Source organism: Manis pentadactyla, chromosome 8, assembly GCF_030020395.1.
Source record: "Manis pentadactyla isolate mManPen7 chromosome 8, mManPen7.hap1, whole genome shotgun sequence".
Taxonomy (NCBI): domain Eukaryota; kingdom Metazoa; phylum Chordata; class Mammalia; order Pholidota; family Manidae; genus Manis; species Manis pentadactyla.
The window spans coordinates 95,458,351-95,478,450 of NC_080026.1; the positions used below are offsets into that span (position 1 = coordinate 95,458,351).

The window sequence follows — 20,100 nt, forward strand, 5'->3', positions numbered from 1 at the left end:
TATGGGAGAATATATTTGTAAATGATATATCCAACAAGGGGTTAACATCCAAAATATATAAAGAACTCACATGCCTCAACAACCAAAAAGCAAATAACCTGATTAAAAAATGGGCAGAAGATATGAACAGACAATTCTCCAAAGAAGGAATTCAGATGGCCAACAGGCACATGAAAAGATCCTCCACATCACTAGTTATCAGGTAAATGCAAATAAAAAACCACAATGAGATATCGCCTCACACCAGTTAGGATGGCCAGAATAAAAAAGACTCAGAACAACAAATGCTAGCGAGGATGCGGAGAAAGGCAACCATCCTTCACTGCTGGTGGGAATGTAAGCTAGTTCAACCATTGTGGAAAGCAAAATGGAGATTCCTCAAAAAACTAAAAATAGAAATACCTTATTGCAGCACTATTTACAATAGCCAAGAAATGGAAGCAACCTAAGTGTCCATCAGTAGATGAATGGATAAAGAAGATGTGGTACATATACACAATGGAATATTATTCAGCCATAAGAAGAAAACAAATCCTGCCATTTGCAACAACATGGACGGAGCTAGAGGGTGTTATGCTCAGTGAAATAAACCAGGCAGAAAAAGACAAGTACCAAATGATTTCACTCATCTGTGGAGTATAAGAACAAAGAAAAAAACTGAAGGAACAAAACAGCAGCAGCCTCACAGAACCAAGGAATGGACTAACAGTTACCACAGGGAAAGGGACTAGGGAGGACAGGTGGGGAGGGATAAGGGATAAAAAAGGAGGCATTACTATTAGCAGACATAATGTAGTGATTCTATAGCATCTCACTATGGTGATGAACAGGGACTGTAATGGGGTATGTGGGGGGGATTTGATGATGGGGGAAGTCTAGTAAACATAATGTTGCTCATGTAATTGTAGACTAATGATACCAAAAAAAAATAGAAATACCATTTGACCTGGGAATTCTGCTCTTAGGAATTTACCCAAAGAGTATAATTTCTCAGATTCAAAAAGACATATGCACCCCTATGTTTATTGCAGCATTATTTATAATAGCCAAGATATGGAAGCAACCTAAGTGCCCATCAGTAAATGAATGGATAAAGAAGATGTGGTATATATACACAATGGAATACTATTCATCCATAAGAAAGAAAGAAATCCTACCATTTGCAACAACATGGATGGAGCTGGAAGATATTATTTATGCCCAGTGAAATAAGCCAGGAGGAGAAAGACAAGTACCAAATGATTTCCCTTATTTGTGGAGTATAACAGCGAAGCAAAACTGAAGGACCAGAACAGCAACAGACTTACAGACTCCAGAAGGGACTAGTGGTTACCAAAGGGGGTGGGGGAGAAGGGGACTGAGGGGTATTATGATTGGCACACATGGTGTGAGGGTATGGAGAAGACAGTACAGCACGGGAAGACAAGTAGTTACGCTGTGGCATCTTAGTACACTGATGGACAGTGACTGCAATGGGGATGGGTGGTGACTTGATAATATGGGTGAAGGTAGTAACCACATTGTTTTTTCATGTGAAACCTTCATAACAGTATATATCAATAATACCTTAATAAAAAATATATTTATTAGTTCACTACAGTGTTATTTTTATCAAGTATAGTATATAAATATACATAGGAAATTCACTCACTCTACTTATAGGGAATTTGCATGATACGAAAATTCATTAAGAACTAGCCCAGAACAGTGACTTGAATAAGAGAAGTCAGTAAACAGATAAGTGCATAAGAAAGAATGAATACTGCCACAATGAAAAATAATTACATTTGATCCTTGAACAACTAGGGGGTTGGGGCACCAACCCCACATGGTCAAAAATTTGTAACTTTTGACTCCCCAAAACTCAACTACTTACTAATAGCCTACTGTTTGACTGGAAGCCTTCCTGGTAATGTAAACAATTGATTAACACATTATGTAGATTATTTGTATTATATATTGTATTTTTATAATAAAACTAGAGACAAGAAAATGTTTTTTCTAATTGTCACAAATCTCAAAAAAACTTTCCAGTGTATTTATTGAAGAAAATCCACATGTAAGTGGACCCATGCAGTTCACACCTACACTATTCAAGGGTCAATTGTACACAAGTCTCAGAGTTTTATTTTCAGCCATGCCCTATGAGAGTCTTACCAACTGATTTCTAGATTAAAGGCTAGGTATTAAAGTGAACCCAATGAGTTTCTTAAGACTAAACACAGCAAAATCAGATTAAATAATACTCAATACCATTTCGATGGGAAGATGAACTTTTTAAAACAAAAAGAAATATAGTAAACTATACAGGCCAAGGGAATCAAAGCAGTGTGGTACTGGCACAACACATAGATCAATGGAACAAAACAAGAGAGCCCAGAAATAAACCCATGCATATACTGTCAAATAAGCTATGACAAAGGAGGCAAGAATATACAATGAGGAAAAGACAGGATCTTCGATAAATTGTATTGGGATAATTGGAGAGCTGGATGCAAAAGAACAAAACTGGATCATTGTCTTACACAATACACAATTCAAAATGTATTAAAGACCTAAATATAAGATCTTCAACCATAAAACTAAAAGAAAATAGAGGCCATAAACTCTTGAATATTTACATTAGTCATTTTTTTCTCGATATGTCTCTCCAGGCAAAGGATACTAAAGCAAAAATTAACAATTGGGACTACATTAAACTAAAAATCTTCTACACAGAAATCAACAAAATGAAAAGGCAATCAACTTACTGTGAGAATATATTTGCAAATTATATATCCAATAAGAGGCTAATATCTAAAATTAAATAAACACCAAGAAACACCCCATATAATTCAATTTTTAAAAAAGGGCAGGGGACCTGAATAGACTTTTTTCCAAAGACGATATACAGATGGCCAACAAGTACATGAAGAGATGTTCAACATCATTAATCATCAGGGAAATAAATGCAAATCAAAATCACAATGAGATAATACCTTACACCAGCTAGAATGGCTACTATCCAAAAGATTAGAAATAACAAAAGTTGGCAAGGATGTGGAGAAAAGTGAGCCCTTGTGCACTGTTGATGGGAATGTAAACTGGTACAGCCACTATAGAGAAAAGTATGGAGTTTCCTAAAAAAACTAAAAATACAAATACCATATAATTCAGCAATTCTACTTCTGGGAATTTACCCAAAGAAAACAAAATCACTCATTCAAAAATATATACACACTCTTATGTTTAATGCAGCATTATTTAAAATAGCCAAGATATGGAAGCAACCTAAGTGTCCACCAACAGATGAATGGATAAAGATGTAGTACATATACACAATGGAATATTACTCAGCCAAAAAAAATGAAATCTTTCCATTTGTGATAACATGGATGGACACAGAAGGTATTATGCTAATACCTGACATAAGTCAGCAGAGAAAGGCAAATACCATATGATTTCATTTATATGTGGAATCTAAAAAACAAAAACAAAACAGAAATAGACTCAAATACAGAGAACAAACTGGTGGTAGACATAGGTGAGGGGTGGAGGGATGGAAGACATAGATGAAGGCAATAAAGAGGTATAAACTTTCAATTTTAAAATAAGTCAGGGGATGAAAAGTACAATATAGGGAATACAGTCAAAAATAATATAACAACTTTGTATGGTAACTACACTTATGGTGAGCATTTCATAAAATATATAAACATGAAATCATTATGTTGTATATCAGAAATGAATAGAATACTGTATTCTATTAAAAATTTTTTTAATTACAAAAGGAATCCTTTTAAGGAAATATAATAAACTCAATTTATTATCGAAATTAGCTTCTTTTGTGTTGTTTTGCTGAATGAAACTCATCTACTTGTCAAGCCAGAAACACATATCAAGTCCATCATCAAATTCAACCATTCCACCTCATATGAAGCTTGATAACCTATCCACTTCTCTCCATGCCCACTAGCTACCACTATCATCTTACTTACATTTTTGTAACAGCCTCCCTGATCTCTTTGCCTTATCCTCAGATCTCAATCCAATTTCCATTCTACAGCCACAATGATATTTCTAAAATCAAAATCATATTAACTTCTCTGTTTAAAACTTTTCAGTGGCACCTCATTTTATTTCTTACATTTAGTTTAGACAACCAAGTGCAGTATGTAGTCTTTGGAGTCTGGTTTGAACAAACCAGCTACTAAATATATTTTGGGAATATTGAGAAATGTTAAATGGAGACTGGGCAGAAAATGAATAAGGAATTATATTTAATGCTATTAACACACACTTGCTAGATGTAATGAAGTATTGCAGTTATGCAGGAAAATGCTGTATTTTTTATTTGTATGTTTTAGTATTTAGGAGTAAAATGTCACGATGTCTGGAATTTACTTGAAAGTATTTCAACTAACAAGACTGGATGAAGCAAATTGGACATGTCAACTATTGCTAAATCTATATGATGGTTATGTGATACTCAATATGCTAATCTACTTTTTTACATATTTGAAATTTTTCACAATATAAGTTAAGCACATACAGAGTAATGCTGCAGAGAAAAACCTGGTACACACCTTGCATGCTCTGTCAGCAGACTCACAGAACCCAAGAATGGACTAACAGTTACCAAAGGGAAAGGGACTGGGGAGGATGGGTGGGAAGGAAGGGATAAGGGGGAAAAAGGGGCATTATGATTAGCACACATAAAGTAGGGGGGGAGGGGAAGGCAGTACAACACAGAGAAGACAAGTAGTGATTCAATAGCATCTTACTATGCTGATAAACAGTGACTGTAATGGGGTATGTGGTGAGGATTTGATAATGGAGGGAGTCTAGTAACCATAATGTTCCTCATGTAATTGTACATTAATGATACCAAAATAAAAAATATATAAAAAAGCATGCTGAGATGCCATTTTCATGATCACAAAGATCAAACACAAGAGTTTAATATCATGTATGCACCAATAATGGTGCCTTCTTGGATTTCAAGTTCATTCTCAAGGGACACTGAATAGCCAAAATAATATTAAAAAATAAAAACCAAACTGGAGGACTCATACTTCCTGGTTTCAAAACTTACAACATAACTAGTCATCAAAACAGTGTGGTACTGGTATAAAGACAGACATACAGACCAATTGAACAGAACAGCCTAGAAATAAACCCTCACTTATATGGGCAAATGATTTTTGATTAGGGTGCTAAGACCATCCAGTGGAAAGGTATGTCTTTTCAACACATTTTTTTTTCTATGACACTAATTTGTCAAAGACATCAGGCCAGTTATATAGAATGTCTCTATCTTTTGGATTTGTCTTTTTTTTCCTCATGGTGTTTGTTTCTCAATTCATTTCCTGTAAATTTAGATTCATTTTCAGCATTTTTGGCAAAAATGATACAATTTGATAACATCTCCCTAAAAGGTATGGTAAACTCTGTGATCGATCTTTGTGATCATGAAAATGGCATCTCAACATAACTTTATTTCTTTTATTAAAGTGGGGTTGAACATTTTTTCCATATGTTTAAAGACCAGTTTTATTTCCTTTTCTGTGAAGTTTTCTTATCTCTTTCATACACTTGTTCCATTAGATTCTTGGTGTTTTTCTTATTGATATATAGGAACTTCTTAAAGGGAAATTTGCCTTTTGTATAGAATGAATTATGAACTGCATCCCAGTTTATCTTTCCTATTTGCTTATGTAGAATATATTTTTTTCTTCATTACACAATGTGAATGCATTTAATGGCACTGACTGCACATTTAAAACTGGTTAAGATGGTTTTGTTATGTTTTTTGAATAATAAATTCAAGGGAAATTAGGAGTCAGCTGTTAACTTTAAAAACAAAACAGGACAAAAACTGAAGGAATAAAACAGCAGCAGACTCACAGAACCCAAGAATGGACTAGCGGTTACCAAAGGGAAAGGGGTTGGGGAGGGTAGGTGGGAAGGGAGGAATAAGGGGATTAAGAGGTATTATGATTAGCACACATAATACAGGGGGCGCACAGGGAAGGAAGTATAGCAGAGGAAACAAGTAGTGGCTCTATAACATCTTACTATGCTGATGGACAGTGACTGTAATGGGGTATGTGGTGGGGACTTGATAATAGGGGGTAATGCAGTAACCACAATATTGCTCATGTGAAACCTAAGCATAAGATTGTATATCAATGATACCTTAATAAAAAAAAGAAACACAGGATTTTGTAAAAAGTAGGTCATAAAGCAGGATGTTCCACACTGTAGAATACTTTAAAAATCTGTGCATACCCAGTATATCTTGGTTTTTTTAAGTTATTGAACATATAAGCTTTGATTATCAATTTCCTTAATAACTTTATATGTAAACATTGGGTGTTCTAAAGACATTTGGAAAAATGATTTTTTTCTTAAACATTAAAATTGCTTACTTATGTTAGTCCCTATAATGATAAGTTTTCATGTAACAAGCTAGAAGCTTCCTAGAGAAAGGGAGGGTTGTTTTATCCTCAGACGCTTGAAACAAACTAAAGTTAAAAATCTTAAAATACAGAACTCTTTTTACGTTAACATTAACAGAGAAGCCAGATGATAGGTGTTTCACAGACTATAAGAATTCTTACCAGGAAGATTACCCTTTGAGATGGTATCTGTATCCAAATTGTAGGTGTCCTGGAGACGCAACAGAGCTTTGGCTGCCCCAACCTGATCTTCATCATTAGGGAAGTACTGTCTCTGAATGGTTAGGTTAGAGATAAAGCCTTGAAATAGGAAAACAAAAACAAAAAACAAAAAAAACAAAAACAGACTCTAGAACCTCATAGACTTCCAATACAGTTTTTACAAAGATTTTTCAAAATCTATTTTATTATAATTTTGCATCATAACACGAAGGTTGCAAACGTTCAGCAAGAAAAAATTAAATACACTGAAAGAGACTTGACATACCTCTAAACTTGTTCAATCTTCCCAAATCATTTCTAATGTTGCTTAAGTAATCTGAGGTCATTATATAAATTATATTTTTATTAGTAAGATCAACTAACACAATAACTGAATTTTTAGTTACACAATATAGCTCTCTACTAAGCTTAATAAAAGAACAGATTTGTGGATTTGAAAATGACATTTATTGGCAACTAAGTACACTTTCAGATAACAGATGTTAAGTAAAATGTATGCTTTTAAATAAAGTTCTGTTTTCTTCTTCAATGTTCCACACTATATAACTATGTAAATATGTAAAGTTTGGTGGAATTCTTTGAGGGTAAAGAAGAGATATTAATTACATTTTTAAGATTATTAGGTAAGCTAGTTCATTAAAATACTTTGTTAAATCACTGAATATAGTGTTCATCAATCAAGATTTGTTCTATATAAAACCTGATCTTAATTTTAAAAAGTTTTACATAATAAAGTAAATATATTAATGTAGTAAAAATAAAAAAAACTAATTACTAATAACTAAAACCCCTAAGGAGAATGGATGATACTCAAGGAACCAAAACAACAAAAAACAAGAAGTTATTTAAAATTTAAACAATATTATATGTCTTCATTTGCAAATAAAAGTTAGATATGAGACTTCCCTTACCTCTAATTTACTTATAATCAACTATGAACATTTTGAGCAGCAAAAGGTCAGGCACTGTCATGTTAATGGGAATGTAATGTAATGGGAACAAATGAACAACTAGCTGGAAAAGGACTAAAGTTCATATCAAACATATCTTAGTTCTAAAGCCAACTCTTGATCACAGTATCCACATGGAATTTTACAAGCAAGTTTTACAGAAGACTGTAATTTCTTTATGCCCCAAAACAAAATCCAGGAACTTGCTTAAATCCTAAGAGAAAAAAATATATGTATTATAGCATATATATTGGATGGCTACCACAGGTGAAAACATCAAAGACTCAAGGTTTACCTTATAAAAGAACTTAGGTCACATAGGTCATTACTTGAGAATTTTTAAACAGTAAATAAATATATGTGAGTGTACACATATGTATATACATACATATACGTGACCACAGAAATGTTCTCATGGTGTTAGATAAGAGAGCAAATAATCATAGGTATTTCCCTCTTATTGTGAAGAAGTATTCGTGCTTGCCTTAATTTTTCTTTTCAAAGTTTCCTTTCCTACATATATAATTTAGTTTACTGCTTCACAAACACTTCTAAGTATCCTTGGAGTATTTCATCTGAACAGCTAGCTTAGTTCTCTCCCTCTTTCTCCCCCTTTTTTTTGCCACCTTCAGTCATTCAACAAGTATTTGACTATGTACTAAGCATAATCCCTTTACTTCCTTTAAACTCCAGGCTTAGTTTCTGTGTCTGTTACTAAAATATCTAAAACACCTCAATACTCTAACTTCAAATTGATTGTTTCAAGTAGAAGGACATTATTACTTTTGCAGCCTCAACTTTTAAATTTATTGTCTACATTAAGTAAAACAATCCTAAGCTTCAAAACACTGTATAGAACACAGCTAACACTTTCCCTTACACTAACACTCACAATACATTAAAAATTGATTAGAAGATAAACATTACCCATAAATTTCTGAAGTCTGAAGATAATCCTAAAATGAAAATGATTACCCTCAGAAATGAAGGTATATGCTAAATAACTCACTTATGCAGATTTCAAAGCAAAAAGCACCATCTTTGTCACGAGTAGCAGAAATTACCTTTTTTTTTTTTACAATAAATTTTTATTTCTTTCTTTCCGGTTCTTATTCATCTTTTCTTTTTAAATCAAGGAATTCAGAATCTACACTAAATAATGTAGTCAAACCAATGTTTTGTTTTGTATGTATGTACAATTTATGTACAAACATAAATAATGTATGTTTACCCAGCAATAATTCAATTACAACATTGAAGACTTTGATGTCCTGAGAACTGAATTTAGTAAGTACTTTTGGATTTCTACAGGTGATAGCAATGTTGCTCTTACCATCTGACATATCCTTAAGGACCAGATTCTCCAACTCACTCCACTCAGTGTTCAAACGTTTCATTAACTTGAATGCATTTACAGGGTGCCCAACAAATCCTTCTGGATCTTTTGTTGCTGTGGTGGTTAGCCGATCTAACTTCTCTGCCCATCTATATATGTAAGACATGAATGACAAAAGACATGAAGACAAAACACATACAGAAAAAAAAACAAAGACTAGATAAGAGACTCTTGAGTAAACCGTATCTAAAAATTCTTTTTAAGGTAAAATTACAAGGTTTTTTTAGAAGTCAAGATTTTCTTATGGATAAGATCTAATTGACAGAATCAAAATATAAGTGCAAGACTTTTTTAGTTTTGTTTTTCCCAAATGGTTTACAGTAAATGGAACCTATCTTAGTAAAAGTTGTGGTTGGAGCCCTCTAGTAAGAGTTTAAAAATTCATTTTCTCCCATGAACTTAAGGAAAAATTCATTTCTGTAAAGCCTAATAATTGACGATTACAAAGTACAAATTAGAAAAACTCCCAATTTAGTAACATGTTCATTTAAATCAAACTTACACCAGAATTTTATAATCAGTACCTAAAACTACATTTAAAATTTAAAAAAAAAGAGGGGGGGAAGCCAAGATGGGGGTGTGAGTACAGCAGTGGAAATCTCCTCCCAAAGCCATATATATTTTTGAAAATACAACAAATACAACTATACCCAAAAGAGAGATCAGAAGATACAGTACAACAGCCAGGCTACACCTACACCTGTGAGAATCCAGCGCCTCGTGAAGGGGGTAAAATACAAGCCGCTGCACAGTGGGACCCAAGTGCGCCCTCCACCACAACTCCCCAGCAGGAGGAAAGGAGTTGGAGCAGGGAGGGAGAGGGAGCCCAGGACTGCTAAATAGCCAGCCCTAGCCATCTGCACCAGGAGCACAGACACACAGTGCGTGGGGTGCTGGATATCAGGGAAACGGAACAGCAAAACCTGCAAGCAGGTCCCCGCAGCTGGCGCCCCTGAGACAAAAGAAAAGTGAGTGCTTTTTGAAAGTCTTAAATGGACAGGAGCCTCACAGCTGGACAGAAGTGTTCCGGTACACTCAGCTCAGCAGCTGGGAATCCAGGGGAACTCCAGGCGCCCTAATTCCCTGGGCAGCAGCGCAGCTTGGAGGCCCCTCACAGCGAAAACAGCCCCCTGCCCGTTCCCCCTCCAGTGCAGCCCTGCCATAGCGAGGCAGCAGCCTGAGACCGGCCACACCCACAGCAGCCGCGCAGAGCCTCCTCTGCAGCTGCCCAGGTCAGACTCAGAGGCCCCATCGGTGCGCAGTTTCCCAGCACAAGCCACTGAGGGTCGCCGTTCTCACAGGAAGGGGAGGTGACAGGCAAGCAGGAAGGGACTTTGTTCCCCCAGCTGACACATGCACCAACTGCCTATGACTACCTCTATTGCCATGAAAAGGCAGAAGAATTTGATACAGACAAGAATGACCCAGACATCTCCTGAGAGGGAACCTGGGGAGATAGATTTAACCAATCTTTCTGGAAAAGAATTCAAAATAAAGGTCATAATCATGCTGATGGAGCTGCAGAGAAAAATGCAAGAGCTAACGGATAAGGTTGGGAGGGATAATCTCTGGAAGGACTTAAAAGCAGAATGGATGAGGTGCAAGAAGCTGTTAATGGAACAGAAATCAGAGAACAGCAACACAGAGAAGCTGATGCAAGAGAGAAAAAATGATCTCCAGGAATGAAAGAATATTAAGAGAACTGTGTGACCAATCCAAACGGAACAATATCCGGATTATAGGGGTACCAGAAGAAGTAGAGAGAGAAAAAGGGATAGAAAGTGTATTTGAAGAAATAATTGCTGAAAACTTCCCCAAACTGGGGGAGGAAATAGTCACTCAGACTACGGCATTTCCGAACACAAGGGACCGAAGGAGGACAACACTAAGACACATAATAATTAAAATGGCAAAGATGAAGGACAAGGACAGAGTATTAAAGGTAGCCAGAGAGAGAAAAAAGGTCACCTACAAAGGAAAATCCATCAGGCTAACATCAGACTTCTCAACAGAAACCTTACAGGCCAGAACAGAATGGCATGATATATTTAATGCAATGAAACAGAAGGGCCTTGAACCAAGAATACTGTACCCAGCATGATTATCATTTAAATATGAAGGAGAGATTAAACAATTTCCAGACAAGCAAAAGTTGAGGGAATTTGCCTCCCACAAACCACCTCTACAGGGTATTCTAGAAGGACTGCTCTAGATGGAAGCACTCCTGAGCCTAAATAGATGTCACCAGAGAAAATTAAATGACAGCAAAGAAAGTAGACCAACCAAATACTAACTAAAGGCAAAAAATAAAGTCAACTACCCACAAAAACAGGCAAAGGAAACACAAAAGAGAACAAAATAAAACACTAACATATAAAGAATGAAGGAGGAGGAATAAGAAGGGAAACAAAGAATCATCAGACAGTGTTTATAATAGCTCAATAAGCGAGTTAAATTAGACAGTAAGATACTAAAGAGACTAAACTTGAACCTTTGGTAACCACGAATCTGAAGCCTGCAATGGCAATAAGTACAATAATCACCCTAATGTAATATCTTTCAATAATCACCCTAAATATAAATGGACTGAATGCACCAATCAAAAGACAGAGAGTAATAAAATGGATTAAAAAGCAAGACCCATCTATATGCTGCTTACAAGAGACTCACCTCAAACACAAAGACATGCACAGACTAAAAGTCAAGGGATGGAAAAAGATATTTCATGCAAACAACAGAGAGAAAAAAGCAGGTGTTGCAGTATTTGTATCACACAAAATAGACTTCAAAACAAAGAAAGTTAGAAGAGATAAAAAAAGGACATTACATAATGATAAAGGGGGCAGTCCAACAAGAGGATATAACCATTATAAACATACATGCATCCAATACAGGAGCACCAACATACCTGAAACAAATACTAGCAGAATTAAAGGAGGAAATAGAATGCAATGCATTCATTCTGGGAGACTTCAACACACCACTCACTCCAAAGGACAGATCCACCAGACAGAAAATAAGTAAGGACACAGAGGCACTGAACAACACACTAGAATAGATGGACCTAATAGACATCTATAGAACTCTACACCCAAAAGCAGCAGGATACACATTCTTCTCAAGTGCACATGGAACATTCTCCAGAATACACCACATACTAGGCCACAAAAAGAACCTCAGTAACTTCAAAAAGACTGAAATCCTACCAACCAACTTTTCAGACCACAAAGGTATAAAACTAGAAATAAATTGTACAAAGAAAGCAAAAAGGCTCACAAACACCTGGAGGCTTAACAACATGCTCCTAAATAATCAATGGATCAATGACCAAATTAAAATAGAGATCAAGCAATATATGGAAACAAATGACAACAACACAAAGCCCCAACTTCTGTGGGACACAGCAAAAGTAGACTTAAGAGGAAAGTATATAGCAATCCACGCATATTTAAAGAAGGAAGAACAAGCTCAAATGAATAGTCTAAAGTCACAATTATCGAAATTGAAAAAAGAAGAACAAATGAGGCCTAAAGTCAGCAGAAGGAGGGGCATAATAAAGATCAAAGAAGAAATAAATAAAATTGAGAAGAATAAAACAATAGAAAAAAATTAATGAAACTAATAGCTGGTTCTTTGAGAAAATAAACAAAATACATAAGCCTCTAGCCAGACTTATTAAGAGAAAAAGAGAATCAACACACATCAACAGAATCAGAAACAAGAAAGGAAAAATCATGATGGACCCCAAAGAAATATAAAGAATTATTAGAGAATACTATGAAAACCTATATGCTAACAAGTTGGAAAACCTGGAAGAAATGGACAACTTCCTAGAAAAATATAAACTTCCAAGACTGACCAAGGAAGAAACAGAAACTCTAAACAGACCAATTACCAGCAACGAAATTGAAGTGGTAATCAAAAAACTACCCAAGAGCAAAAACCCCAGGCCAGAAGGATTTCCGTGGAATTTTATCAGACACACAGAGAAGATATAATATCCATTCTCCTTAAAGTTTTCCAAAAAATATCCAAAAGGAGGGAATACTCCCAAACTCATTCTATAAAGCCAGCAGCACCCTAATACCAAAATCAGGCAAAGACCCCACCAAAAAAGAAAACTACAGACCAATATCCCTGATGAATGTAGATGCAAAAAAACTCAACAAAATATTAGCAAACCAAATTCAAAAATACATCAAAAGGATCATACACCATGACCAAGTGGGATTCATCCCAGGGATGCAAGGATGGTGCAACATTCGAAAATCCATCAACATCATCCACCACATAAACAAAAAGAAAGACAAAAACCACATGATCATCTCCATAGATGCTGAAAAAGCATTCAACAAAATTCAACATTCATTCCTGATAAAAACTCTCAATAAAATGGGTATAGAGGGCAAGTACCTCAACATAATAAAGGCCATATATGACAAACCCAAAGCCAACATCACACATAACAGCAAGAAGCTGAAAGCTTTTCCTCTAAGATCAGGAACAAGACAGGGATGCACTCTTCCCACTGTTATTCAACATAGTACTGGAGGTCCTAGCCATGGCAATTAGACAAAACAAAGAAATACAAGGAATTCAGAATGGTAAACAAGAAGTCAAACTGTCACTACTTGCAGATGACATGATACTGTACATGAAAAACCCTAAAGACTCCACTCCAAAACTACTAGAACTAATATCAGAATTCAGCAAAGTTGCAGGATACAAAATTAACACACAGAAATCTGTGGCTTTCCTATACACTAACAATGAACTAACACAAAAGAGATATCAGGAAAACAATTCCACTCACAATAGCATCAAAAAGAATAAAATACCTAGGAATAAACCTAACCAAGGAAGTGAAAGACCTATACCCCAAAAACTACAAGACACTCTTAAGAGAATTAAAGAGGACACTAACAAATGGAAACTCATCCCATGTTCTTGGCTAGGAATAATTAATATTGCCAAAATGGCCATCCTGCCCAAAGCGATCTACAGATTCAATGCAATCCCTATCAAATTACCAATAGCATTCTTCAACGAACTGGAACAAATAGTTCAAAAATTCATACGGAACCACCAAAGACCCCAAATAGCCAAAGCAATCCTGAGAAGGAAAAATAAAGTGGGGGGGGAGGGATCTTGTTCCCCAACTTCAAGCTCTACTACAAAGCCACAGTAATCAAGGCAATTGGTATTGGCACAAGAACAGACCCACAGACCAGTGGAACAGATTAGAGACTCCAAACATTAACCCAAACATATATGGTCAATTAATATACGATAAAGGAGCCATGGACATACAATGGGGAAATGACAGCCTCATCAACAGTTGGTGTTGGCAAAACTGGATAGCTACATGTAAAAGAATGAAACTGGATCATTGTCTAATCCCATACACAAAAATAAATTCGAAATGGATCAAAGACCTGAATGTAGGTCATGAAGCCATAAAACTCTTAGAGAAAAACATAGGCAAAAATCTCTTGGACATAAACATGAACAACTTCTTCAGGAAAATATCTCCCCGGGCAAAGGAAACAAAAGCAAAAATAAGTAAGTGGGACTATATCAAGCTGAAAAGCTTCTGTACTGCAAAGGACACAATCAATAGAACAAAAAGGCACCTTACAGTATGGGAGAATACATTCATAAATGACAGATTCGATAAAGGGTTGACATCCAAAATATATAAAGAGCTCATGCACCTCAACAAACAAAAAGCAAATAATCCAATTAAAAAATGGGCAGAGAAGCTGAACAGACAGTTCTCCAAAGAAGAAATTCAGATGGCCAACAGACACATGAAAAGATGCTCCACATCGCTAGTCATCAGAGAAATACAAATTAAAACCACAATGAGATATCACCTCACACCAGTACGAATCGCCACCATCCAAAAGACAAACAACAACAAATGTTGGCAAGGTTGTGGAGAAAGGGGAACCCTCCTACACTGCTGGAGGGAATGTAAATTAGTTCAATTGTGGAAAGTAGTAAGGAGGTTCCTCAAAAAGCTCAAAATAGAAATACCATTTGACCCTGGAATTCCACTTCTAAGAATTTACCCTAAGAATGCAGCACTCCAGTTTGAAAAAGACAGATGCACCCCTATGTTTATTGCAGCACTATTTACAATAGCCAAGAAATGGAAGCAACCTAAGTGTCCATCAGTAGATGCATGGATAAAGAAGATGTGGTACATTACACAATGGAATATTATTCAGCCATAAGAAGAAAACAAATCCTACTATTTGCAACAACATGGATGAAGCTAGACGGTATTATGCTCAGTGAAATAAGCCAGGCGGAGAAAGACAAGTACCAAATGATTTCACTTATATGTGGAATATAAGAACAAAGAAAAAACTGAAGGAACAAAACAGCAGCAGAATCACAGAACCCAAGAATGGACTAACAATTACCAAAGGGAAAGGGACTGGGGAGGATGGGTGGGAAGGGAGGGATAAGGGGGGGTGAAAAAAGGGGGCATTATGATTAGCATGTATAGTGTGTGTGGGTCACGGCAAGGGCAGTGCAACACAGAGAAGACAAGTAGTGACTCTACAGCATCTTACTAAGCTGATGGACAGTGACTGTAATGGGGTTTGTGGGGGGGACTTGGTGAAGTGGGAGCCTAGTAAACATAATGTTCCTCATGTAATTGTAGATTAATGATACCAAAAAAAAGAAAATTAAGAAAAAAAACTGAAAACTTAGCTACAAGTTAACAAAAAGATAAAAATTCTCAAGTCAGGATTAACTATGAACCTGAGCCAATTAAAAATAAATTAGCATTTGAGGAAAACTATATCAAATGATACTAACTATACTTATTACTGTAATTTCTTAAATTGAACCATATGAGTGAAGGATAAGTAAAATTGGAAAACTGTTCCAGAAGGTGGCTTGATTAGGGAAGCTAAAGAAGATAGAAGGTATTAGCAACCATTTTTTTAAAATGTCAATCAAAACATATACACATTGATATTCTTATCTCTATTCATAGTCTTCTACACGAACTCGTGACCCAGGCCTAATACTTGTTTCCTAGGGTACTATTTAAGCCATTTCAGCTGGCTTTTTAAGGCTGGCAGATAGCTTTCATTTCCACTCAAAGAATGTTTAGCTCTTGAAAGATGTCCAGGTGGAATCAGAATAATTTAAGTAAAACACCAGCTTACTTTTTTATTTGTTCTAATTTTTCTTCTTCTGCCTTAATATAGTCTTTCAGCGAAGTCACCAGATTTTTCTCTGTATGGATCAAGTCAGTCATCTGACCTAGAAGGATGAGGAGGGAAGAAAATTATCAAATACCTGGTCTACACAAGTATTTTAGAATAATTTAAGAATGATCAAGAATGCTTCATTCTATGAGAGGATTTAACTGGCATGAATCAGGTACGCTGAAGACATCATCTCCCCACTCCAACTTCACCCCCTTTTTTATTTACCAAATAAAACTAAAGCAAAACTCTTTTCTAATCATGTATTTCAATTCTAATTTTCAAGCTACTTAATTTTGCAAGCTTGAACCATATTAGCATCAGTCTTTTCATCTAAAAACATATTTTTAAATTACAAAATAACACTACTGTTCAAAGATCAATGTTTCTTCTTCCCTACCTTCCTCCCCTTTACTCTTTTTGTTTTTGAGACTAATTAACTTTTTATTTAATAGACAAAAAACACACTAATGAAAATTCTACTTCACAACTGAAAATCAAATAATCCATATTTAGTTATTTATACTGGAATGAGAGGACTCATCATTTCAACCCCAAGTAAATTAGCTTGGGGTAAAAACTGTGAATAGGAAAACATGTAAAACAGATGAAATATGCATATAGGATAATATAAAAGGATACATACACATTAAACCATGAGGAATGTATCTTAGGGAAAGTGGATATGTGGTGATCTTACATTCTATGTATTTGTTTTTTCCTCCTTTAACCAAGTATTTTTGCAATACTTTTAAAGATTTCTAAAAAATTATAATGAAGGAAAAAAATAACTTGTGTTCATAGTAGATTCTTACATGGAAAAATGAGGTTATGAAATAACGTGTAGTATATTATTTGTGCCTCTGGGCATTCACAAAGACTATATGCATTTATAAATTATTTGCTGGGTGGATCCATTAGCAGAATTTTCTTGGTACGCTTTTCTAAATTTTTATAAGTTTCTAATCTGGAAAAGTACTGCTTTTGTACTCAGAGAAAATTAAAGAAAAATAAAATTGAATTTAAAAGAGTGACTTTTAGAGGGGCAGGGACTGGAACAATGCTTCATCCTCTGGGAATACGACATATTTATTTTTACTGATTAAAAAACACTAAAAAAATGAGAAACTTTAAATGCAGAAACAATACAAACCAAAATACAGTTAAGACTTACCAATTGAAGTAAAAAAGCCTGGATGGGCCAAAGACTGGGGAAGTAGAATCCCTACAACTAAAATATGCCAGATCATCTTGGAAGACATCATTTTCATAAGTTCACACACCTGCAAGAGAAATACAGCTATTACAAAAACAAAAAAGGAAGGGTAGGAAAAATTCCTAGCCTATTTTTCCTATGAACAAAATGTAAGTTAGACCCCAAGTCTACTCGTGGAACTATTGTTAATTCTTGTAAATTGATTCAGTAGTTTAATATTAGCAATTATTTTTCATATAATTAAAGTATAACTTGGTATTTCATGTTAAAGAAAAACATATGTTTGTTATCACCTGGTAATTTATGCTTAAAAATGCAACCTTAGTTTTCTCCTTAGTTACTACAATTAGAGTAATTGGATAGTAGTACTTTCATATAGCCTGAAAAATAACTTTCCCTGGATCTAGATCTAAACCATGAATTTCTCATAAAAATATACCATTTTATTAAAGTTATTTGAATGTTACCAAAATACTTTCTAAAATGTTAGAATATGTTTTAAAGGGGAAAAAAGGTTCCATATCTTTCTGATTAATCCTTTAAATTCCTAACTTATTCCATCTTTTCCCTATATTGCTTTAAATTTTAAAATAAGTTCAGTTAGAAGTTGTAGATTTGGGTGTGATACAATGTTCTAAAATTGTAGTGACTGATGGTTGAAGAACACTGTGAAAGTACTAAACACCACTAGATCATGAACATTTAATAGGTGAATTGTGCGGTATCTGAATTACATCTCAATAAAGCTGTTTTCTTTTTAAAGTTGTACAGAATCCAAAAAGAATGAACAGCCTTGTTGATTTAAGCTGATCTCTCTCAAAAGACCCAGGATTGGTTTTTCTCTTATCTACTGTGCTCTATGTAAAAAAAAAAATCCTCAGTTTACATTGCCATGGTATTTCTTTTTAAGCCTGGCAGCAAAGCCCTTCTGTCTTTTTCCTTTGTCCCTGGTAGAATTGCCTTTTCTAGAAGTGATTCTTCATGGCTGATGTAAATATCAACTAATCAGCAGAAACATCAACTAACCAGCTGACTTCCCAAATGCCCTGCTAGCACTCTTGCTGTTTCTCCACCACATATGTGGACTTTTAAGTTCTTCTTATTACCTAACAGGAGAGGAAGTTACCATTACAGTACCCATGTACCTCTAACAGGCTCCCATTGGTTTTGCTGCCCTGTCACCCAATTTCTTCTTGTATAGGCACCTCTGATTCTTCCCAAGGGGTTCAAGTCATTCTGGAAAGCTCCCTATTCTGTGGGGTGGGGGTGGGGGGGTACTTTCATCACCTAACTTCAATTTCAATAAAAACAGACCACCACAGAAACTTCTGGAAGTACTCCTAAGATTCCTCTCTCAAGTTTGTTGCAAACTTTCAGATACTTCCAGAACCACAGAGCAGTGAAATACACTGCTTTCCTGGCTGCTTTACAGTAACTCTTTGGAAAGGCTTCTAGAATGTAGCAGATGCAGACACTTCCTCTCCTGGGCTCCTGCCAAAGCACGGGGCTTTTGAAGCTTGAAGAGTCTAGAATCTTCTCCCTGTTAAATGGGTTTCTGCCATAATTTTCTTCATAAATGTCATTTGCAGAAAAAACAAATGGTTTTGCTGTATTAACAGAAGGCTAACCAGAAACATTGTCTAAATATTTAACTCTGATGAGAAAGCTCAGATTTCTAAGATAAAAGGTTATTTTTTCATTGCTAAAATATATTCTGAAACAGAAGTTTGTCACCTTTCATCATCTTTAAACCACACAATGAATCAAGAACCATTAGCCTATAGAAATTACTAAAAAGCTTGAAAACTGTATTTTAAGAATGACAGAACTTACATAAAAACTCAAAACATTATCATATGAAGAATACACACACCTTTACCTTACATCATACTGCAAAATAAATTCTAGAGTTATAATCAATAAAAAACAACAAAAGCAAGTTACTGGATCTCTGAAAAGAATTTCTAAATTGAAAATGATAAAACAAATAACCTTCAAAGCCAGATGGAATTTAAACATACAAAATAATTTAGGTTTATATATGTTAAAAAAAAAACTATAAACTAGGAAACTAAAAAAAGAGTTCAATTAAGGAACTCATACAAATCACTAAGGAAACCATTAAGGTGTTAATAAATGAGTTAAGAATGCAGAAAGTCACAAAAGAGCTGTAAGTTGTTAAAACAAAAGGCTCACTCATTAGCAATTAAGAACACAAAAATTGAAGATAGCCATTTTTTTGCCCATCAAATGAACAATGAACAATTAAAAATATTTAATAGTACTCTATATCAAGAAAATTAAAATGACCATATCCCTTAACTTGTGAATTTAAAAGAAAAACTATTTAAAAATTAACATCTACCCTCATTCATTGCTGGTGGGAATGCAAAATGCTACAGCCATTTTGGAAGACAGTTTGGTGGTTTCTCAAAAAATTAAACATACCCTACCACTCTACCAAACGATCCAGCAATGGTACTCTTTGATATTTACCCAAAGGAGATGAAAACTTATGTCCACACAAAAAACTGCACATGGATAGTTACAGCAGCTTTATTCATACTGGCCAAACTTGGAAACTTGGAAGCCACCAAGATATTCTTCAGTAGGTGAATGAATAAATAAAAAGATATATCCTGAC

At 35.1% G+C, this 20,100-nt stretch overlaps 1 protein-coding gene across 2 annotated transcripts in view; it reads right to left on the reverse strand.

The window, feature by feature from the left end:
* The window catches only part of P4HA1 (prolyl 4-hydroxylase subunit alpha 1), an 87,974-nt gene that overhangs the window by 47,835 nt on the left and 20,039 nt on the right, over positions 1–20,100 (reverse strand). For both annotated transcript variants that reach the window (XM_036928729.2, XM_036928730.2), the window contains exons 2-5: positions 17,415–17,523; positions 16,199–16,295; positions 8,946–9,097; positions 6,603–6,740 (exon numbers count right to left, since the gene is read on the reverse strand). In XM_036928729.2, the coding sequence (XP_036784624.2) occupies positions 6,603–6,740; positions 8,946–9,097; positions 16,199–16,295; positions 17,415–17,511 (484 nt within the window). In that variant the 5' untranslated portion in view covers positions 17,512–17,523. The remainder of the gene's footprint in view (positions 1–6,602; positions 6,741–8,945; positions 9,098–16,198; positions 16,296–17,414; positions 17,524–20,100) is intronic.